The sequence below is a fragment of the Chelonoidis abingdonii genome, chromosome 1 (assembly GCF_003597395.2).
Source record: "Chelonoidis abingdonii isolate Lonesome George chromosome 1, CheloAbing_2.0, whole genome shotgun sequence".
NCBI lineage: Eukaryota > Metazoa > Chordata > Testudines > Testudinidae > Chelonoidis > Chelonoidis abingdonii.
Genome location: NC_133769.1, coordinates 328,429,781 through 328,453,443, shown reverse-complemented (window position 1 = coordinate 328,453,443; position 23,663 = coordinate 328,429,781). Strand labels below are relative to the sequence as shown.

Here is a 23,663-nt window from a genome sequence, read left to right as displayed (position 1 = left end):
GCTTCCCCCTGGGTTTACCCCTGGAAGATCACTCGGACTCAAACGCCCTTGAATCTTAAACAGAGAGGCATTCACATTATCCCCCCCTTTCCCCTCGACCCAAGAAGCAATACAGATCAAGCTCGTGGGAATCTAAACAAGAGGAATTTCACCTCCCCCCTCCCCCTCCTCTCTCTGGAGAGAAGAAGAGAGTGTATAAAACAGAGAATAAGGTTCCGTCCCCCCTCTCTCCTTTCTCCAACCAATTCCCGGGTGAGTGCAGACTCCCTCCCCGGGGGCTTACACAAGTATAACCACAAATCAATTAGATCTAAAAAAAAAAGCTGTAATAAAGAAAGAAAAAGCATTAAAAGTTGTCTCTGTAATCAAAGATGGGAAATTGTACAAGGGTCTTCAGCTATAGACACTAGAGAGAATCCTCCCCCAGCATACATACAAATTGCAACAGCGATACAAATTCTTCCACCAACATACACATTTGCAAAATAAAAGAAAAACAATCAAAAAGACGAACCGCCTTCACTTGTACTTACTACTAGAAACAGAAAAGTAGAGACCTGTAAGGTACGTCCGGTCACCCTCAGAACCCACAGAGAGAACAACGGAGAAACAAACAACATCAAAACAAAGGACTTCCCCCACAACGAGATTTTAAAGTATCTTGTCTCCTGATTGGTCCTCTGGTCAGGTGTTCCAGGTTCACTGCTTGTAACCCTTTACAGGTAAAAGAGACATTAACTCTTAACTATCTGTTTATGACACAGGCAATGTTGAATTTCTGCATCAATATCTGCCTTGGATGAAAGATGACTTCCAAGGTAGAGGAAATGATCGACATTGTCCAGTGCCATTCCATTGATTTTGATAGATGGGACATGTAATACCTCATTTGGAGAGGGCTGATAGAGCACTTTAGTCTTCTCGATATTAAGAGTGAAACCAAGACGTGTGTAAGCATTGGCGAACATATTCAAGATAGTTTGAAGATCTTTCTCAGAGTGGGCAAAGACTGTGTTGTCATCAGCATACTGAAGTTGCACAATAGATGATGTGGAGATCTTACTCTTGGCTTTCAGCCTGCTAAGCCTGAACAGCTTTCTGTCCATTCTGTAAATGAATAAACTTCCCAGCACCTAGGTTAAGAATGACAGCAATAAATACTGCAAACATGGTTGGAGCAATGATACAAACAGGAGTCAAATAGGGCTGTATTTTGAAAGGTTCACTCTGGGAGCTAGTGCTGCTCAGAACAGTTGCTTTCATGTTATCCTGAAGCAATTTTAGGACATTGATGTATTTATCAGGACATTCAATCTTAGAAAGTATAGTCTAGAGAGCACGGTGGTTCACTGACTCAAAGGCTTTAGTTAGATCAATAAAAGCCATGTACAGTTGTTGGTTTTGCTCTTGACACATTTCTTGCAGTTGCTATGCTGTGAAGATCATATCCACAGTTCCACGACATGTTCAGAAACCACTCTGTGATTCCGGTAAAACTTCTTCTGACAAGGGCAAAAGGTGGGTTGCAAGGACCCGCACCAGAACTTGCCTGCAATGGTTAGAGGGAGATACCGTGATAATTTCCACAATCCACTTTATCTCCTTTCTTGAAAAGGGTGACAATTAGGGTATCCCTTGTTTCACTGGATATCTCCTCCTTTATCCAGTTTTTAAGGATAAACAGGTAAAGCTGCCAAAGTAGCTCTGGTCCAGCATCTTAAAGATTTCAGAGGGGATTCCATCTAGACCTGCTTCCTTGTTGTTCTTCATCTGCTTGGTGGCATTATGTACCTCATACAAATTGGGAGGGTCTCTGAGTTCATCCCTAAATGGTCATTGAGGGGGTTGCTCAAGGAGTTCATCTGCAACCATAGAATTATGGTTAAGGAGATCTTCAAAATGTTCTTTCCAGCGAGAACTGATGGCTTCATTGTCCTTCAGAAGTGTGGTTCCATCCTTAGAGCAAAGAAGATTCATACCATGGCAAATTGGCCCATAAACAGCCTTGGTGGCACTAAAGAAACCACATGTATTCTGGATGTCTGCAAGATGTTGGAGTTCTTGCACTTTCTCAGTCCACCATTTGTTCTTGAGTTCTCTGGTTTTATATTGGACTTCTGCCCTCACCATAGGCGCTGACTCCATGGGTGCTCTGAGGCTGGAGAACCCATGAGGAAAAACTGGTGGGTGCTCTGCACCTACTGGCAGCTCCCCACCCCAGCTCACCTCTGCTCCGCCTCCTCCCCTTAGTATGCCGCGTCCTCACTTCTCCCCTAGCTCCCAGCACTTGCTGTCATGAAACAGCTGTTTCACAGTGGCAAGTGCTGGGAGGGAGGGGGGAGCAGGGGAAATGTAGCACGCTCCGGGAAGAGGTGGGACCAGGGCAGGGATTTGGAGAAGGAGTCCAATAGGGACAGGGAGGGAACGGAGTTGGGGCAGGGACTTTGGGGTAGAGGTTGGAATGGGGGCGGGGCAGGGGCGGGAGGGGTGGGGCTAGGCAAGGCACCCACTGGTGCACAGGGAAAAATGTGATGCCTAGGGGCCCTTGCTGAGAGCATGGGCCTGCCAACTCTTTACATTACACACAAATATGTCATTCACGGCAAAAAAGCAACAAAATGCCATTCGTTTTCAGTGATTGAGTTCGTCAATTCAGAATCATTCTGTCAAACCAGGTCCCTGATTATTCCGGTTTTGGTAGCCTAGGTTTCTCTCAAAGCCAGCGGATGATCATAACTGCTGTCCAACTGGCTTCCCCAATGTTCCAAATTTTCTCCAGAAATACTCTGAGGTGAAAACGTTTCTTCTAAGACGCTTGGAAAGTGGGTCACACTTAACAGGGTCCTCAAAGATCTCGTTAGCCGTTCAACTTGAGCTCTGACCGCTCGTTATGCAGGCCTAACAGAGATTGGGAGCGATCTGAATTTCATTGTGAGATGCAAATAAGGCGGTGAATTCAGGCAGGGTCCCACACCAGTCCAACAGCAACTGGTCCACTGCCGCCTCTTGTGAGAAGGACGGCACATGACTCAGGCAACAAACTATGACAAGTTCGAGAAAGACAATTGCCAGTCCTTGACCGTGGGTGCTCCAAAGATGTTTGAACTTTTCCTGGGTCAGAAAAGAGGCGTTCATAAGATATTAAGTCAGTCAGCATACTTCCGGTCAGCGAGCAAACCCATAAAGAAAGGCGTTTGAAAACCAACCCTCTGCCCCGATGTCCTTTCACAGGGGTCTGAGTCTCGTCGACCAACATGCATTGAATCCTCGATGAAAGGATGACTTGTCTCGGTAGGGGGTCTCCAAAGAAATGGTCTCCAACTGAAAGAAAAACATCTTTCCGTCAGTTCACATCGATCCAGTGTAGTGTAGGGCACCACAAGCCGCGTCACAAGTTGCCATGTTGATTTTGGTGTGCTCACGGAGGTCATAAACCACGCATTGATGCATTGGTACCGTTAAATGGTGGAGAGGTTGTGTGTCTCACGCGCCCAAGCCGCCCTGAGAGCAAGCGAAGGCCTGAAGTCATGTACGCCCTTAGAGGGCACCCATGGCAGAGTATTAGGTCAAGGGTGAGGTTTGAGACAAGTTGGCCATCAAAAAGAAGTCTCTAACAGCAGAGCAGAAGGGAGGATCAATGTGCAACAATGAGGAGAAACTGTTGGTATAGTTTAAACAACAACATCACCGCTGGAAGCGTGGATGAAACGCGCAGCAGATATGAGGATCCCAATGGTCATGGTGGCAAGGATCTAGAAGGGGTGGCCGTTTAGTCTGGATCTGTAAAAAGCAACAAGAAAAGAGTCCTGTGGCACATTATAGACTAACAGATGTAGGGGACCACAAGCTTTCGTGGGTGAAACCCACATTCATCAGAAGCAGTAAGGGAAATTCCAGAGGCAGGTACAAATATGCAGAAGGAGCTGATGGGTAAACAGGGACCCGCAGTATGCCGCATGAAAACTAAAGAGTCTGTTCTAAGAGCAAGACTTACCAAAACACCAGAGAGGTAAACCCCCCGGTCCACAGTCGCCAGGAATCAAGCTGCTTGTAGTCAGATTGAGCGCATTGCCATTTCTACGGGGCGACAATGCCCTCACAACAACCCCCTCCCAGTTACGCTGCACTTTGCCTACCACGCCTCCCAGGCTACCTATTGATTAATCCTCCCCCTAATTTGTGTTGGAGCTAAGATTTCTATAGACAGAAGGCTTAGAATTTGAAAAAACAATGATGGGGAGTTCATGCCTCTGCAAGCAGAGATCGAAAAGGGAGAAGGGGAGGAATGGTTTGCGTTACAGGAGAAATAGAGTTAAAACCAAGTGGTGGATTTCATCAAGAGAGAAACAAAGGACCACACAGAATATTCACGACCCAAAGCCAGGGCCTCATGAAAATGGTTTCACAAAAAGCTTCTATGACCGCAGCTGGGCGCGCTGCTGAGTGCTCTTATAATCTACACCCCGGTATCTTAGGCTGCCTGCAACGTAATCTAGAGGCGAGGCTGCAGCGCGAGTCTGCCCCAAACCGTCCCAAGCTGCCATAAACATCTCCTCTTTAACTCTCACGAGATGGTGGGAGCAGCAGACTTCATCGGATGACAGCCACCACGGTATTAAACAACATGGGCATATTGGTTGTTTTCGCGAGGCCTCCTAACCGCCAAAGTCAGTAAACGCGCCAGCGACGCTTTTAAACCGTCCACGAGGCCACATTGTGCCTAACCCCGCATGCACGTGCTCAGCCTATAGGCTGAACACTGCTGCCTTACACGTTGGCACAGCCTTCAACATGTAAGGCGAGGGCTAGGCTGGGGTAGTGCAAACTGCGTGAGGACGTGGAGCCGCCGACTGGGAGAGTAGCCTGAGGCAGAAGGCCTCCAGCTGGCATGATATTCCAGGCAGGACCGAATCTCCATTAGATGAAAACTTAAAGAAGAGAATGATCTGAGTCTTCCAGTTTGTCCAAGGCTCCCCCGACCCACCTCCACTGAGGCTGCCGAGGCACCTGTCTGCTCAGGCACCCTGACCAACCTATCAATGCCAGAAGCATCCATCAGGAGACAAACAACCCGGGTAGCAGTGTATTGGCACCACCGCCGTCCGCACTCAAGGCAAGGGGATGTGCTGTGAGCACTGCAGTACCACGTTAGGGTGACAAGATGAGAGGAAAGAAAATTATTGACACATTGGGGGGCCGCGTGGAGCAAAAAAACGAACAAGAAGAAATGGGTGCGAAATATTGGACAAAATTGCCCTAAAAAGTGCCTATGGGGTTGACTCTGCTGGACCCTGGCGTTTTTAACAGCATTGCGGGAGGTGCTCAGAAAAAAAAAAAAAAAGGTTGCGAACCCCTGGTCTACATGAAATTACTATAAGGTGGGTGCAGAACCGGGGTGGCTCTAGGCATTTTGCCGCCCCAAGCAGGGGCTTGCCTGCGGGAGGTCCGCCGAAGCTGCGGGACCAGCGGACCCTCAGCAGGCAAGCCGCCAAAGGCAGCTTGCCTGCCGCCCTCGCAGCGCCGGGAGAGCACCCCCCGCGGCTTGCCGCCCCAAGCACGCGCTTAGTGTGCTGGGGCCTGGAGCCGCCCCTGTGCACAACTGTATTCGAAGAGTAATCATCAACGATTCACTGTTAAACTGGAAGAGTGTATCTATTGGGATCCCCCAGGGGTCAGTACTATTCAGTGTTTTCAATAATAACTTGGATCATGGAGTTGAGAGTGTGCTTATAAAATCTGCAGATGACACAAAGCTGGGAGGAGTTGCAAGCACTTCAGAGGACAGGATTAGCATTCAACATGACCTTGACAAATTGGAGACTTGGTCTGAATTCAACAAAATTAAATTCAATAAGGACAAATACAAAGTACTTCACTTAGGAAGCAAAAAAAATTGAGTGCACAATACAAAATGGGGAATAACTGCTTGGTGGTAGTACTGCTGAAAGGTTCAGAGGGGTATAGTGGATCTCACTGAATACAAGTCAAACAATGTGATACAGTTCTGAAAAAGGCTAAAATCATTCTGAGGTGCTGTAAAAGACTGGGGCCTCCTACAATACTCTCTTCCAGCTGGACCCAGGCTATTGCCTGCAGAGCCAGCTCCATCCCTGGGGCCCTCTCACAGAATCCAGGGAAGGTAGTTTTCAGTCAGATTAATTGCTGTGGGTTTTATTTCAAATCTTCATAACAGAAATCAGAATCAACACTTCACAACGTCTCCACACAGTCTGTATGGGTTAAGTCCCTTTCTCCCAAGTCTGTTCCTCACCCCACAAGCTCATCAACCCAAAAGCTCTTATCTCAGAGCCTTTTTTGTGACTTTCCCTTCTGTTTCTTGGAGCTGCTCCTCCCAGAATTTGCTCCAGGCTCTAGCAGGTATTACAGCCCCCTTTTCTATATCCTGCTCCTCCTTTTCTAAGGATCAGCCAGTTAAGGTGCCAGTCTGTTCCCAGTGCAGTGGGCGAGGCTAATTACCCAGCCAGGCAGCTGCAGGCTGCTGACCCCAGAGAAACAGATTCAAAATGTTTATTAAAGCTAATGTTAAAAGAATTATATAATACATAGGTTGAGAAAAGAGTATCAGTACATCTGAGTATAGTGCTTAGATTACCCACAAATACAAAGTTTATTTTTAAAGTCATAAGATACATATAGTAAATAATCAGCAATAATCGAAATTTAGGTGAATTAATTTAATAATAGTTTAGATATTTAGCTTCCATGCATTTGGGTACATTACTCAAGAAAAAAGTTATACAGAGAGTTGGTGGCGGAAAGCAAAATATATCAATGAGTGAAGATTGTCCCTCAGTAATTGAGAATTTAGGGTAGGTTGTCCATTTAGACAAAAAAACAAAAACAAAAACAGTCCATCAGAAAAGTATTTGAGTTACTTTCTTGACTACGCTTCTCATCAGCACTCCAGTTCATCGCTCCTGGTATTGCTGATGTCCGGTGATGTGTTCTGTGTAGATGTCCCTTGACCATCTGATGGCATCTGACACCATGAGTTGCTGCATCAGCCAAGTGTATTGTTGACCGACTCCACATTCTCTCAGCACTCGTTCGTTACCGGGGTTCCATGTGCCCAGACTCTGAAAATCTGCGCGTGAGATTGGACCTCGTAGCCCCTAGCTCTCAGGGTGTCAGCCAGAGGGGCGTATTTCTCCAGCTTTCGAGATTGGGCATCATGGAAAGCAGGAGTCCTGTTTTCAAAGGCACTGTGATATTCACCATGATGATCTTCTTCCAGTCCTCGTTGGCGATGACAATGTCCAGTCGCAGTTGGCTGTCAGTTCCGGGGATGGCAGAGTTCATGGCTATCTTCCCCACAAGTGGTGGGATGGCCAGGGCTGTCCCTAGCTATTTTGGTTCCCTACACAGCCCCCGCCCTGTGGGGGGGAGCGGTGGGGGGCTGGCCCCAGGCCTCCGTGGGGGACGGGGGGCCAGGCCACTTCAGTGGAGTGACCTGGCCCCAGTCTGTTCCACTGCCCTCGCTCCCAGGCTTGGGGGGGGGGGGGAAACTGCCCCCCAGCACTCGCCAGCGGCACGGCTGGGAGCCAGGGGAGTGGAGCAGGCTGGGGCCGGGTCGCTTTACTTACGGGTGAGTGCAGGACCGACTGCTTCTGGAGTCCTCAGGGGAGTAGGGGTGGAGCTGGGGCAGGGAAGAGGTGAGGCAGGGTGGGGCAGAGGTGGCGACTCTGGGGAGGAGCCGGAGCAGCATACTTTGCGTATGCGTGTGGGTAAAGATGGCCCTCGGGATGGCTCTGCCCAGGCAATCTTGGACAGCATTGTGTCGCAGCTGCCAGGCTCTGGAATGGGGCTTGCAGCTACACAGGATGTGGTGTAATATCTCATTGGCATAGCTGCACTTCCTGCATCACTTATCCCGATTCCTGTGAGAATGTGCAGTGTGGTAGGTAAGACGCATGGGAGTTCATTGTGTAGCTCTGCTTGGCACTGGTGAGGCCTCAGGTGGAATATTGTGTCCAGTTCCAAGCGCCATGCTTTAGGAAAAATATGGACAAATTGGAGAGTGCTGGAAGAAGAGCAACAAAATAATTGGTTTAGAAAACCTGACCCACCAGGAAAGGTTAAAAAAAAGGGGGCTGTTTAGTCTTGAGAAAAGAAGATAGGGGACCTGATAGTCTTCAAATACATTCAGGGCTGTTAGAAAGGGGAGGTGATCAATCATTCTTCATAGCCCCTGCAGGCAGGTCAAGATGGAACTGGCTTAGTCCGCAGCAAGGGAGACAGAGGGTGGATATTAGGAAAAAAAATTCGAATTAATTGTGTCATTAAGCTCTGCAATAAGCTTCCAAAGGAGGCTATGGAGTCCCCAGCATCCAGGATTTTTTAAGAACCGGTTGGACCAGCACCTGTCAGGGATGATCTCTAGGTTTACTTGGTCCTGCCACAGCGCAGGGCAGTGATTTCCCTAGACCCCCCCCAGGGGGGGTGTATACCCCCCCTGAATTTCCCCAACACCTCCCCTAGTTTTGTGAGCTAGTTACATACCAATTTAGTGACTGTTTGGAAATCTGAATTTAAACTGAAACATTAATACACACTTTAAAAGCTTATACAGTGTATGATAAAATATGTGTATCTGAAAAAGTATACTAGATTTGAAAAGTATGAACATAGACTAGCTTCCTTGCTTCCTTATACAGCTGTTGTTTTTTATGATGTCAGTGCAGTCATGATGTTGGCCAACCTAATAATATCAAATGATGATTTGTAAGCAAAGTCTAAATGAGCTCTCCCTGACAGCTAGGATGAGCTGGGGCTGCCGGGCCAGATTATATTTACATTCATACCTAATCTACCTAGGTATCCAGCAAACAAAGCTGCGTTGTCCAAGTGATAGATTTTGGCTGGGGTTGGGTTACAAACCACTTGAATGTGGGGGCGGGGCGGGGGATGAAATGTTGTTCTTATTGTATGAGTAAAGGGCAGTAGAACTGTACTTAGCCTGTGATGATTTGAAGGCATCAAGGAGAGAGAGTGGGATCTGTCCCTCTCCACTGTTTAAAGACAGAGCTGATTAGGCTCCATAGATAGTCTTTTGTTCTGTTAAGTGACCACTGCAGTTGAAATCACTGACAATCAGGTCTAAGTGCTTAGTTCTGCTGGGGGACCCGGGACAGTGTTCCTATGGGTACAGCATTTCTGTGGAAGAGACAGCCCAGACTGCACTAGCAGTGAGATTCCCCCAATGAGAACTCAGCTGAAATGACTGAGAGCTGGTAGAACTTCAAGAGACCAACTCGCAGAGGTCACAGGGCAGGTGGCAGCAGAAGGTGACTGCGCAGGGCCATTGCAACAGAGGTGGAGTGAACGGTGGCACAACGAACAGCCATGGCTAGAACAAACAGTGAGCAGCTGGAGGAACAAGCAAGGTGCCTTCTTGTCCCCCACCTGGAAGGTGTACTCACGTGTACTCACGTGAAAGCACCTCTGAACTCTGAGTCTACTCTCCACTGACCAAGGACAACACCGGTGAGTGGGGTGCGGGGGGGGGAGGGAAAGTTAAACAAACATTTGTTTGTTGGACTATATTTTAGTCACTTTGCTCCAGAATGCTAGATTTGTGACTAGGAATGGGAACTTATATAAATATGTTTCCTAGTAGGCCAAGATTTTTAAAATGCATTATTTGCCAAGGTTGTTATCTCACATTGTTGTTATCTTGAGTATTCATTTATGTTGGGGAGTTTCTGTACTAAAACATTTTTATTATTATAATTAATTTTACATAAGAATAGTCATACTGGGTCAGACCAATGGTCCATATAGCCCAGTATCCTGTCTTACAACAATGGTCAAGGCTAGGCGCTTCAGAGGGAATGAACAGAACAAGTAATCATCAAGTGACCATCCCCTGTTGCCCTCTCCCAGCTTTTGGCAAACAGGCTAGGACACTCAAGAGCATGGTATTGCATTCCTCCCCATCCTGGCTAATAGCCACAGATGGACCTGTTCTCCAGGAATTTATCTAGTTCTTTTATAATCCTGTTATAGTTTGGTCTTCACAGCATCCCTGGCAAAGAGTTCCCTGGGTTGACTTTATATTGTGTGAAGAAATACTTCCTTTTGTTTTTTTAAAACCTGCTGCCTATTAATTTCATTGGGTGACTGCTAGTTCTTGTGTTACGTGAAGGATTAAATAAAATTTCCTTATTCACTTTCTTCGCACCAGTCAAGATTTTGTAGACCTCTTTCATATCCCCATTAGTCATCTCTTTTCTAAGCTGAAAATTCCCAGTCTTTTCATCTCTCCTCCTGTTTCATACCCCTGATTATTATAGTTGCCCATCTCTGTACCTTTTCCAATTCCAATATATATATTTTAGGATGGGTGACCAGATCTGCACGCAGTATTAAAGGTGTGCACGTACCATGGATTTATATAGAGGCAATATGATATTTTGTCTTATTATCTATCCCTTTCTTAATGATTCCCAACTTTGTTTGCTTTTGTGCTGCTGCTGCACATTGAGTGGATGTTTTCAGAGAACTATCCACAATGACTCCAAGATCTCTTTCTTGAGTGGTGACAGCTAATTCAGATGCCATCATTTTGTATGTATAGTTGAGATTGCTTTCCATTTATCAACACTGAATTTTAATTGCCATTTTGTTGCCCAGTCACCCAGTTTTGTGAGATCCCTTTGTAGCTCTTCGCAGTCTGCCTGGGACTTAACTATCTTGAATAGTTCTGTATCTGCAAATTTGCCATCTCACTATTTATCCATTTTTCCAAATGAATATGTTGAACAGTACTGGTCCCAGTACTGGCCCTCAAGGATACCACTATTTATCTCTCTCATTCTGAAAACTGATATTTTATTCCTACCCTTTGTTTCCCATCTTTTAACCAGTTACTGATCCATGAGAGGACTGCCCTCTTATTCCATGATGGCTTACTTTTCAAAAGTCAATTTACATTAAATACATTTTTTTAATTTTTTTTTTTAGAAATCTAGATCTGTTATGTGTTTTAGTGTAACTTGTATTATTTGCATAATCCTAACAAAACATTTACTTTATTCATTTTTTTTGATTTATCTCATAAATTCGAACACCCCCCCCTAATTTCAATTCCTGGGGAAACCACTGGCGCAGGGGGCTAGACTTGAGGGCCTCTGAGGTCCCTTCCAGCCTTATTTGTCTAGGGCGCTAAGCTCATTTTGGTGTCTTTCTAACAGTTTAAGCAGAGGAACATTTACCCCCGCCTGCAAACTGGCACGTGAGCAGCCCCCGGTAGTTAGGGGGCTGCGGGTGGCTAAGCAGGCAGAAGAGTTTGCAGGAGCCGGGCTTTAACTGGCTCACCTTTTGCTGGTGCACTCTCCCCGCTCGGGCCAATGGGTCACCACCAGCCCCCTGACCAGCGGCCCCGGGCAGTAGGCGCCTGAACACAAAGGCGCGCAACCCCGGATAGCTGCGCCCCACCCAAGCGGGGCGCCACCTCAGCACCCGCCGGGGCAGAGCCCCCGCCGCTGCAGCCCGCCAGTGGCGTGGGCGCTGTGTGCGCACACCCCGCCACGTGCGTACGCAGCGACTGCCGCCGGCCTCAGCCTCCCCAGCGCTGGGGCTGGGCTGCGTGGGGAGGAGGCGGCTCCTAGCGGCTGCCGGGATCCCTTTAAAAGCCCGAGCTTCAGAGGCGCTCTGGCAGCGGCACCGCAGCTGCTGTAGCTCTACCATCATCTGCAGCGGCGGGAGCAGCTGCCCTTCTGCCGCCCGCGGGGCTCCCTCCGCGGTGTCGGTTTTTGTGGGGCACCCGCTGCTGTTCCCAGCCCGGATCTACCCCTCCCTTTCCATGCGCCTGCCGACCATGTCCACTAACTTCCTGCTCGCGCCCATCCTGGAGTGCCCCTCGGACTTCTTCCAGAGCCGGGACATCAAGCTGGCGGTGCTGGGGGCTGGCAGCGTGGGCAAAAGCGGTGAGTTCAGCTGGGCGCGCCACTGCTTGCCGAGGCGCGGGGGGTGGGAGCCGCGATCGAGGGCCGTAGCTGGGGCTGGGAGCGAGAGGCAGCTGGGCTCCATCGCACGTGGAGAGATCCCGGGGGTGAGGGAAGGAATATTCCTGAAAACAGAGGGATGCTGGCTGAGTCTGTCTGGGTTGTTTGTGGACTTGGCACTTGGTCAGGAGAGAAGTGCCGAAGTCAGCGATGCTTCTTGCCTTAGCTGGAGAATTCCTTCACAGCCACAGAGTTTTTCCCAGTAGCCAGGCAGACCAAACCTATTGTCAAATTCTTGTCCATTTGATTGGCTGTGACCTAGCTGTACACTTCTCCAATCCAAATATGACTGATTATTGTTTTAAGGCTCTTTCTGCATTAACATCTATTGATAAACCTGTAGCTGTACATGCCTGGGAGTGCCCGGGGGTTAGATCATGATTGTACCGTGTTTTGCCATGCAGCTACTAATAAAAGCATCTGGTTCTTTTCAGCTATGATTGTTCGATTCCTAACAAAGAGGTTTATTGGAGACTATGAACCCAATACAGGTGAGAATTTATTTTTTTAATGCCTGTTTTCAGAATCTACATACTAGCTACCATGTTTCTTTAGAATTTCTTCCCCCTGCCCCAAAGCAACAGTTTCATTATCTTTTTATTTATTTCTCAGGAAACTTGTATTCAAGACTTATTCATGTAGAGGGAGACCAAGTTTCCATACAGATCCAAGACACACCAGGATGTATTCAGGTACAGAAATGCTTCTGAGCTTGCAATGGGAGACTTGATCCATACTCCACTGAAAGTCAGTAGAAATGCAGTCTTTCTTTCTTAAACATTAGAAGCATTCATGCATCACTGCCTACAGTTATTTTATGACGAATAGCTGTGATTAAAGGTACATTAGCAAACATTTCCATAGATAGAATAGATTTTAAGCCTGTACAAAATAATCTGTAATGGCTGTTTAGAATTCAGTTATAGCAAACTTACTTATGTTGAAAGTTTATTAACAGACAGTTTAAAAAATCAAATTTTATTTTAAATACTAAATTTAAGATGCACTAGAATGTGTGCATGATAAAGTACTTAGGCTGCTAGTAGAACATGACTAAAACCAGATTTCTCCCCCTCCTCCCCCCCGCAGATTTATTAAATATGCTAGAATGGCTTGCTTGAAAAAGTGTGTGCTATAGTGATTTATGTTGTCTAAGTACTGTGCTAAATGTACAGCAACTAAATCGTTTGATTTTTAATTTAAAATGATTCAAGATGAAACATTAGTTTTCACAATTATGTTCTTTAAGTCTGCGTTGAGCAGTTATGCTCTATCAGTGAGGCCTGGTCTACGTGGGAGTGGGAAAATCAATCTAAGTCAATGCTCCCCCGTTGACTCTGTCTGCGCTTCTCACTCCAGTGTAGTACCAGAGTCAACAGAGCGCTCAGCAGTCAATTTATCCCCTCTAGACTAGATAGATGTCTACATTAGCTGCAGAGTCGATGGACAACAAGTCTTTAGTAAAGACTCAAAAGTTGAACCATTCCTTAAATAGCCAGATCTGCCTCCTAATTAATAGGAATCAAGTTCATTAGATTGTGCAGTGTGGTTAGATGTCTTGTTGCTTTATTAATCTTTTTGAAAATAGTACAATTTAAGCTTCATCTTTCCATTATTTAACTTCTAATCATTCCTTTACAGGTGCAAGAAGGCTTTGTACAGATGTTGGACTCTCTTTCCAGATGTATGAAGTGGGCAGAGGGATTTCTCTTGGTCTATTCTATCACAGACTACAGTAGCTATCAGTCTATTCGTCCTCTCTATCGGCATATACGCAAAGTCCATCCAGACTCTAAAATTCCCATCCTTATTGTGGGAAACAAAGGGGATCTCCTCCACGCGAGGCAAGTACAGACCAATGAGGGGATACAGCTGGCTAATGAACTGGGCACTGTGTTTTTAGAAATCTCCACTAGTGAAAATTACCATGGGGTGTGTGATGTTTTTCAGTATCTTTGCAAGGAGGTTAGCAAACTGCACCACAGCAGCTGTGGAGACAAAAGGAGATCGTCCATCATCCCTCGACCCAAGTCTCCCAATGTGCAAGATCTAAAGAGACGTTTCAAACAGGCATTATCTTCCAAAGTCAAATAAATCCTAGCACTGAGTCATGTGCAACTAAATGGACTTATTTTTATAAACTGTGAATTTCAAAAACAATATTTATTTTTGTACTCATGCCACTAATGGGCGGGGGGCAAGTATGCTATTTTTTGTTTTCTTTTATAAGAACTACTGTGCTGTAACAAACTGGATTTCACTAGTGATTTAGAGAAAGGGATTGAGCCAGGAGCCATGGGTTCTAGTCCTGTTTTGAACAGTGACTAGCTGTTTAACCTAGGCTACATTGCTGTGTCTGTGCCTCCATTTCCCTGTATGTAAAATGGGGAGGATAACATCACACCTTTTTTATCAAATGCTGTGAGATCCTTGGCTGACTAGCTTTACTTGTGTAGAAAGTATTATTAAAGGTGAAATGATAAAACTCTTTGGTTGCAATAGTCCTGTTCATAACAGAACATTTAGCAGGCTTTCCCTCCTTCATCGCTGACAAATTGGAATCTGAGTGTACCTAGGATTTGGGTTATTTTGCCAGCATCTGTAGAGAAGCACCAAGTCCTTTTGGCTAACTTGGCATTTTTGTTATACTGTGCTGTTCATAATATGCATTATATTATACAAGCATTACCACACACCTTGCACTAGGAGATCACTAGTGTATATCCATTGGCGTCCATGTATTTTCAGCAGGGATGAATGTTTCCTTGCAAGTCAAAGTGCTGGTTTTGAAGGTTCTGTGAAGATCACAAGTGGGAGGCATTGCTGTCATGTTGCTCTCTGAGTAGTATAGCAATAAATCTACTGAGAACAAAATTGATTGACATAATTCTATTTATAGAGAAGTGATTGTATTTTGTTTGTTTTTCTCCAAGGCTTTTTTCCACAGGTATGCAAAAGCAGTAGATTTGTGGCAATTTATCTAGTGTAAACTATACTATATCAGAATGGTTGTAATAACTGTTTTTAAGAGTTACTATAACATGAAATATGATCTTAGTTAATGGAACATGCCTCTAAAGCAAGCCATCATTTTGGCAAGCTACAGCTATACTCTCCCAGCCATATATAAAATGCTCACTCGGGCGTAACTTCTGGTAGACGTCAATAGAAATTATAGCTAGTAGTGTTTGCAGGTTTGGGACCAAAGATTATTAGACAGGTGGTTCTTGTGGATTGGTGTGTGGTTTTTTTTTCTTCAGTTGGTTGGTTTGTTTTTTTTCCCATCTTCTTGCTATTTTTACAAATATTTTACTTTCACAACCTATCCTCTGCTGGTGCTGCAATGAAATCCATAATTCTGTCTATATCAGCCATTGTTATGGCATCAGACTTATCTCAGTTTTAACAATATGCTTCCTCCCTACACCCACTAGCCTTGATTTTATAGATGGAAATCCTATTGACATCAGTGAAATTGCACATGTAGATCTGGGGTAGAGTAAAAACTACAGCATTAAGAGGAGCTGCTCTGCAAACGAATGCCATTTTTAAAATCCCACAGGGCCCAAATCCTGCAGCCTTTAATCAGGGCTGAATTTATCCACCCTATACTCCTTACAACCCCTTTGGCAACTGCACCACTGTTTTTTTTTTTTTGTTTTGTTTTTTCCCCCTTTTATGGGTTAACAAAAGCACCCTCTCCCAGGGTTCTGGTTCTGTAGCCATCAGCTCTCTTAGGCAGAGACATGCATTTCTGTCCTCTTCTGACTGCAGTGTTTTCAGGCTGCACAGTTCCCTGTCTACATTGTGTGAATTCCCCAGCAAGTCAGACTGCCTAAGCAGGTCTGCTTTGTGGTGGGTTTTTTTTTTCTCCTTCTCAGAGGCTGTGAACAGTAACTGCCTGCAGTTATAAAGGCACTGAACAGCTTTTACTAAGCAAGCATATTTATTCCTAAGGTTCAAACATTATAGAGAAACTCTATTAAAACAAGAACCATGCATGCTAATACGCTTATCTGAAATCACCCCAACTCCAGCAAGGCCTCTGGTAGGAGTCAGTGCTTCAAAACCCAGCAAGGGTGGTTTTGTGTGGTTACAAGTTTATAACTGCCTTGGTTGAGAAGAAGCACACCTGTGAGTCACTCCTCTACACACTTTGGGCTTCTGATCTTGTCCTCATGTAACAGGCAAGCAACAGACAACGATTCCCTCCTCAGGGTGAGGCTGCAAAAAGCAGAGTTCTTGCATAATAGAGGGGCTCTGTCTGTATACACCTCCCCCAAGATTGTTCCTGGGAAACCCACTTAACTACAGTATCCGAGGGGTAGCCGTGTTAGTCTGTATCCACAGAAACAACGAGGAGTCTGGTGGCGCCTTAAAGACTAACTGATTTATTTGGGCATAAGCTGTCATGGGTAAAAAACCCACTTCTTCAGATGCCTGCAGTGACTGAAGAAGTGGGGTTTTTACCCATGAAAGCTTATGCCCAAATAAATCAGTTAGTCTTTAAGGTGCCACCAGACTCCTCACCACTTAACTACAGTCATTGTTGTCTGGCACATTGTTTCAGATAGCCCACTGAAGTTCATAACACATCCCAGGGTTTACATTAGTCATGTCTCCCCCCCACCTCCCAGAGACATATAAAATAGTACATAAACATTTGCATTTTTAATAGAATAAACTCCAAGTAAGCTTAATTCAATAAGGTTTGTCAAGGAACGTGTCATACCTGTCAAGAGGGGCATTCAGAGAACATTTTAAAAAAAATAATCGAGGCTGGCTTTAGCCTCAGTACTTCCTAAATGTCTATTCCTGCGAATGAAATAGCTTCAACTGAGTTGAAAAGAAGCAGGAGCAGGCCCTGTGGCAGTCTACCCCTCCCACATACTTCACTGAAATCCTGAACTAGGATTGAAAATTGGGCACAAATACCTTTGGTTAATTAGCAGCTATAGAAAGGCCCTATAAAAAACCTGACACAAATAAATGCTACCTGATAACATGCATATGAAAGACTTCCCCAAAATGGAAGTCCCTTATTAAGGTATATTATAAGTGTCTACTGTTGTGTTTGTAAATAGTTTTAGTGCAATGAAAGACAAACTACAAATATAGATATAGTTCAGAGGAAAAGGTTGTAGTAAGAGTGTTGTTGTTTAAGACCTTTGACTTTATTTTTGCAAACACAACTGAATCCCACTGTGGTATACTAGATTTGATTTGTGAAATTGTCTACCCACCCACACCTCACAAAGTTTAACTAAATAAGTTGTTTCTTGTGGCACCTTAGAGACTCAAGGACTCCTTGTTGTTTTTGCTGATACAGACTAACACGGCTACCCCTCTGAAACAAGTTGCTTCTGTTATTCAGTTTGTACGTGTGCATCAAACAAAAAAATGACAGACAATATGTCTAGGACATATTTCTAACTTGTTGGAATCATTCAGTGAGCTGTATTTACATGGAACAAAACTTTTAGAACTAAGCCACTTACAACTAGTATGTAAAGTACTGAGTAAAACAAATTAGAACCTTTAAAGAAACATATCAGACAGTTTTAAACAGGCATGATCTCAGATTCTGGATTGACTGCAAGACAATGGAGATGTATTCTCAGCCAGAGAAAGATAGAAAGACATTTCTGAATTGATAATGATTGATCTGAAAATTATATCCATTTGGGTCACTAATTAATAATAATAATGCAGCGAACAGCGGAGGTTAACAGAGAGAGTTTACCTGGGATCTGTTGGAGAGGAGGTATGCTAAGTGCTGCATTAGGGGGGCTGTGTTGGTGAGTATCTGAGTGTCTGTTGCGGGGACAGTTTGTCAGTTTGACTGTGTGCTTGATTGTTTGTTTGAAAGGTGTGAATTGGGAGTGCTTTGTTCCAGGTGGGCCTTGAGTGGGCCTGACGGTTATAAAAAGGCAGTCAGCAGTGAACCGCAGAGGCTAACAGAGGGAGTTCGCCTTGAGAGCGCGCATGAAGGCTTTCATCTTGCAAGCTTCTTTGAGTAGTTACTGCAACAGCTGAGGAAGTTCTTAGAAGGAAGGAAATATGGATGATGAGTGTTCAGCTGTTGTTACCTACACTGGATGTGCCATAATTGTCTTTCTTCCACAGGACAGAAGCAACTTTGTCTGTATGAAGTGCAAACTGGTCTCCATATTGGAAGAGAAGGTTTGAGATCTGGAGAAACAAGTATCGACCCTGCGTTGCATAAGAGAAAATGAAGATTTTCTGGACAGATGTCAAGATATGCTTCTATGGACACAACATTCTGAAGAATCAGAGCAGGCTGCACAGTGGGGACAGAAAGATAGTGAATAAGTTTGGCAGCATGTGACCTCCAGAGGAAGAAAGAGGAGCATCCATGTACCAGCAATGCAGATACAGGTGAGCAACCGTTTTTGTGTTCTTTCCACACGTACTAATGCGGAGAGTGGACTTGATGATACATCTGAGAGAAGGGAGCAGAAGGAGACTCCACTGATTGGAGGGCATGAGATGCCCTGTTCTAGGGATAAGGGTTCCATTATCACTGCTCCCAAGAGAAGGAGGTAGGTGGTGGTGGTTGGGGACTCCCTCCTCAGGGGGACTTAGTTATCTATCTGCCGCCCCAACTGGGAAAACCGAGAGGTCTTCTGCTTGCCAGGAGCTAGGATTCACAAAGTGATAGAGAGACTGCCGAGACTCATCAAACCCTTGGATCGCTACCCCTTCACGTGGGCACCAATGATACTGCCAAGAATGACCTTGAATGGATCACTGCAGACTACATGGCTCTGGGAAGAAGGATAAAGGAGTTTGAGGCACAAGTGGTATTCTCGTCCATCCTCCGTGTGGAAGGAAAAGGCCTGGGTAGAGACCATCAAATCGTGGAAGTCAGTGAATGGCTACGCAGGTGGTGTCAGAGAGAAGGCTTTGGATTCTTTGACCATGGGATGATGTTCCAAGAAGGAGGAGTGCTAGGCAGAGATGGGCTCCACCTAATGAAGAGAGGGAAGAGCATCTTTGCAAGCAGGCTGGATAACCTAGTGAGAAGGGTTTTAAACTAGGTTCACTGGGTGAAGGAAACCAAAGCCCTGAGGTAAGTGGGGAAATGGGATACTGAAGGAAACACAAGGAGGAGGGTGCAAGAGGGGAGGACTCCTGTCTCATACTGAGAAAGCAGGATGATCAGTGAGTCATCTTAAATGCCTTTACACAAATGCAAGAAACCTGGGAAACAAGTAGGGCGAACTGAAGTCTTGGCACAGTCAAGGAACTATGATGTGATTGGAATAACAGAGACTTGGTGGGATAACTCACATGACTGGAGCACTGTCATGGATGGATATAAACTGTTCAGGAAGGACAGGCAGGGCAGAAAAGGTGGGGGAGTTGCACTGTATGTAAGAGAGCAGTATGACTGCTCAGAGCTCCGGTATGAAACTGCAGAAAAACCTGAGTGTCTATGTATTAAGTTTAGAAGTGTGAGCAACAAGGATGATGTCATGGTGGGAGTCTGCTATAGACCACCAGAACAGGGGGATGAGGTGGATGAGGCTTTCTTCCAGCAACTAGCAGAAGTTACTAGATCACAGGCCCTGGTTCTTATGGGAGACTTCAATCACCCTGATATCTGCTGGGAGAGCAATACAGCAATGTACAGACAATCCAGGAAGTTTTTGAAAAGTGTAGGGGACATTTTCCTGGTGCAAGTACTGGAGGAACCAACTAGAGGCAGAGCTCTTTTTGATCTGCTGCTCAAAAACTGGGAAGAATTAGTAGGGGAAGCAAAAGTGGATTGGGAACCTGGGAGGCAGTGACCATGAGATGGTCGAATTCAGGATCCTGACACAAGAAAGAGAGGAGAGCAGCAGAATATGGACCCTGGATTTCAGAAAAGTAGACTGTGACTCCCTCAGGGAACTGATGCGCAAGATCCCCTGGGAGAATAACATGAGGAGGAAAGGAGTCCAGGAGAGCTGGCTGTATTTTAAAGAATCCTTATTGAGGTTGCAGGAACAAACCATCCTGATGTGTAGAAAGAATAGTTAATATGGCAGGAAACCAGCTTGGCTTAACGGTGAAATCCTTGCTGATCTTAAACACAAAAAAGAAGCTTACAAGAAATGGAAGATTAGACAAATGACCAGGGAGGAGTATAAAAATATTGCTCAGGCATGCAGGTGTGAAATCAGGAAGGCCAAATCACACTTGGAGTTGCAGCTAGCAAGGGATGTTAAGAGTAACAAGAAGGGTTTCTTCAGGTATGTAGAAGAAACTAAGGAAAGAGTGGGCCCATTTCTGAATGAGGGAGGCAATCTAGTGACAGAGGATATGGAAAAAGCTAATGTACTCAATGCTTTTTTTGCCTCTGTCTTCATGAACAAGGTCGGCTCCCAGACTACTGCACTGGGCAGCACAATATGGGGAGGAGGTGACCAGCCCTCTGTGGAGAAAGAAGTGGTTTGGGACTATTTAGAAAGCTGGACGAGCACAAGTCCATGGGGCCGGATGTACTGCATCTGAGGGTGCTAAAGGAGTTGGTGGATGTGATTGCAGAGCCATTGGCCATTATCTTTGAAGACTCATGGTGACTGGGGGAAGTCCCAGATGGCTGGAAAAAGGCTAATATAGTGCCCATCTTTAGAAAAGGGAAGAAGGAGGATCCAGTCAGCCTCACCTCAGTCCCTGGAAAAATCATGGAGCAGGTCCTCAAGGAATCAATTCTGAAGCACTTAGATGAGAGAAAAGTGATCAGGAACAGTCAGCATGGATTCACCAAAGGCAAGTCATGCCTGACTAACCTGATTGCCTTCTATGAGGAGACAACTGGGGCTGTGGATGAGGGGAAAGCAATGGACATGTTGTTGTTCTTTGACTTTAGCAAAGCTTTTGATACGGTCTCCCAAAGTATTTTTGCTGGCAGGTTAAAGTATGGGCTGGATGAATGGCCTATAAGGTGGATGGAAAGCTAGCTAAATTGTTGGGCTCAACGGGTAGTGATCAATGGCTTCATGTCTAGTTGGCAGCTGGTATCAGGCGGAATGCCCCAAGGATCGGTCCTGGAGCTGGTTTTGTTCAATATCTTCATTAATGACCTGGAGAATGGTGTGGACTGCACCATCAGCAAATTTGCAGATGATACTAAATTGGGAGGAGTGGTAGGTATGCTGGAGGGTAGGGATAGCAAACAGAGGGACCTAGCCAAATTAGAGGATTGGGCCAAAAGAAATCTGATGAGGTTCAACAAGGACAAGTGCAGAATCCTGCATTTAGGATGGAAGAATCCCATGCACTGCTACAGACTAGGGACCGAATGGCTAGGCAGCAGTTCTGCAGAAAAGGACCTAGGGGTTACAGTGGACGAGAAGCTGGATATGAGTCGACAGTGTGTGCTTGTTGCCAACAAGGCTAACGGTATTTTGACCTGTATAAGTAGGGGCATTGCCAGCAGATAGAGGGACATGATCATTCCCCTCTATTCAACATTGGTGAGGCCTCATCTGGAGTATTGTGTTCAGTTTTGAGCTCCACACTACAAGAAGGATGTGGAAAAATTGGAAAGAGTCCAGTGGAGGGCAACAAAAATGATTAGGGGGCTGGAGCACATGACTTATGAGGAGAGGCTGAGAGAACTGGGATTGTTTAGTCTGCAGAAGTGAAGAATGAGAGAGTTGGTTGGGTGTCGTTCATTATATGAAGGGGGTTCCAAAGAGGATGGATGATCGCTGTTCTCGTTGCAGTGGACGGAACAGCAAGTATGGTCTCATAGTTGCAGTTGTGGGAGTTTAGTTGGATATTAGGAAACTTTTTCTTAGGGAGTGTGAATCTCTTTCCTTAGAGGTTTTTAAGATCAGGCTTGACAAATCCCTGGCTGGGATGATTTAGTTGGGGATTGGTCCTGCTTTGAGTAGAGGGTTGGACTAGATGACCTCCTGAGGTCCCTTCCAACCCTGATATTCTGTGATTCTACCTAGCTCTTCTAAAGTGCTTTAAGCTCTACTGATGGAAAGCTATATAAGTAGGTCAACAGGGTTGAATTTGAGTAAGTGAGGGCCCAGTTTGGCCCATTAATTTGTATTGGAGGAAGATACATTTGTCTCTCATTCCCTCCCACCACTATGACTAAGCCAAACCAAGGCAATTTCAAAGGATAAGATGAGTGGATTCTCAGCAACAGCACTTTGTGCAGCATTACACACTATTATGGCTGTTATTACATTATGATCTCTCCCCTGTTGAGCTGTTTTGCTTAGTTATCTCCCAGTATTGAAATCATCCCACTATGCTTTTTAAGACCACGAATCTTAAAATACCAGTTGTCATAAGCTTGTTCTAAGTATTTCAGTTCAAGGCTTGCAGTATCCTAAATATATGCCAGGAGCATATTTATTTATTTGTTTGTTTATTTTAGAAAAAGTTCCATTTACATAGGGATCCAATCTTTATCCAGGGCTGGCTTCTCCACTGCCTTGCACCATGTGTCATCATTCACACCTGTGCAAACTGCCAAACAATCAGAGTAGTAATGATGCATGCCCAAGATGCATAAGACAGTGGGAAACTAGTCCTTCAGTCTTTATTCACACAAAAGTCCGACTGAGTTCAAAACATATTTTATCACAGTAACAATCTCAAGACAAGGACCATAAATAAGGCCAGAACTTATTAGAAAAGCATCAGTACTAAAATATTAACCTAAATAGCATATTAGAACCTAAATAGAAAGGCATCAATACTGAAATACCTGGATCTAATTCTTATGTAATTTAAGCCAGTTTTACATGTGTAACTCCATTGACTTTTGATGGAGTCACTCCTTATTTAAAGTTAGTGCAAACGTATTTGGAATCAAGTCCTGGTGTTACTCCTGATTTATACCAGTGTAAGGGCAGGACCAGGTGCACATCCAGTTACTACTACTCTCATCGGTTTGAAGTCATTTCCACATTTGTCACTTCTAGAGAACAATACTTTGGGGGATGACTATACAAAGATAGTGATTCAACAGTGCTGCTAACGTAGTTCTAAAAGTAACATTTTCTGGAGGTAGCAGTTCAGAATGACACACTGATAAACTTGATGCGTAGTAGAACAGAGTTCACAAAATACTACCTCATCCTGTTTTTCTGATAAATTTAGTTACAATTCTGTGCTAACGCCACCCTCGCCACCCACCCACTATTTAAAAAAACAAAAACAAAACCATTTTTTGATTGGAAAAGCTTTCTGGGTAATTCATTTAAGTGACTTTCCACTATTTGATGCTGTCGTCCAAGAAAAAATTGGATCAGAAATCTAAACCCAGATTCTGACTTGTTATGCCTGTGGGTATTTGGAATAAATCCATTATATTCTCTTATTACAGTCATAAAAGGCCAGTCAGGGTGCAGTCAGAAATGAAGCACACATTTCCTTGGACATCTGCAAAACTTTCATAGTGAAATTTGCATGTTACACAGCTCAATAGATGGTTCACTTGTGATTTAAAAAAAACAACTATATGTTTGTTTGCCATTCAGAGTTTGATTTCTTGACAGCAAGTGGCAATTCACATGGCAACACCTCAGATGCAAAGCCCCAAACCTGCAAGCTGTTCTGTGGGGCAGACCTCTGAGGCAGAGCCCCATTGACTTCAGTGAC

General features: G+C 45.0%; 1 protein-coding gene across 1 annotated transcript; it reads left to right on the top strand.

The window, feature by feature from the left end:
- Positions 1-11,744: 11,744 nt before the first annotated feature.
- Positions 11,745-14,199, top strand: RASL11A (RAS like family 11 member A). Its single transcript, XM_032765323.2, has 4 exons — positions 11,745-11,948; positions 12,461-12,517; positions 12,639-12,718; positions 13,668-14,199. Exons 1-4 carry the CDS (start codon positions 11,825-11,827, stop codon positions 14,118-14,120), a joined length of 714 nt encoding a protein of 237 aa, XP_032621214.1. The 5' UTR covers positions 11,745-11,824; the 3' UTR covers positions 14,121-14,199.
- The last annotated feature ends 9,464 nt before the right edge of the window (positions 14,200-23,663 follow it).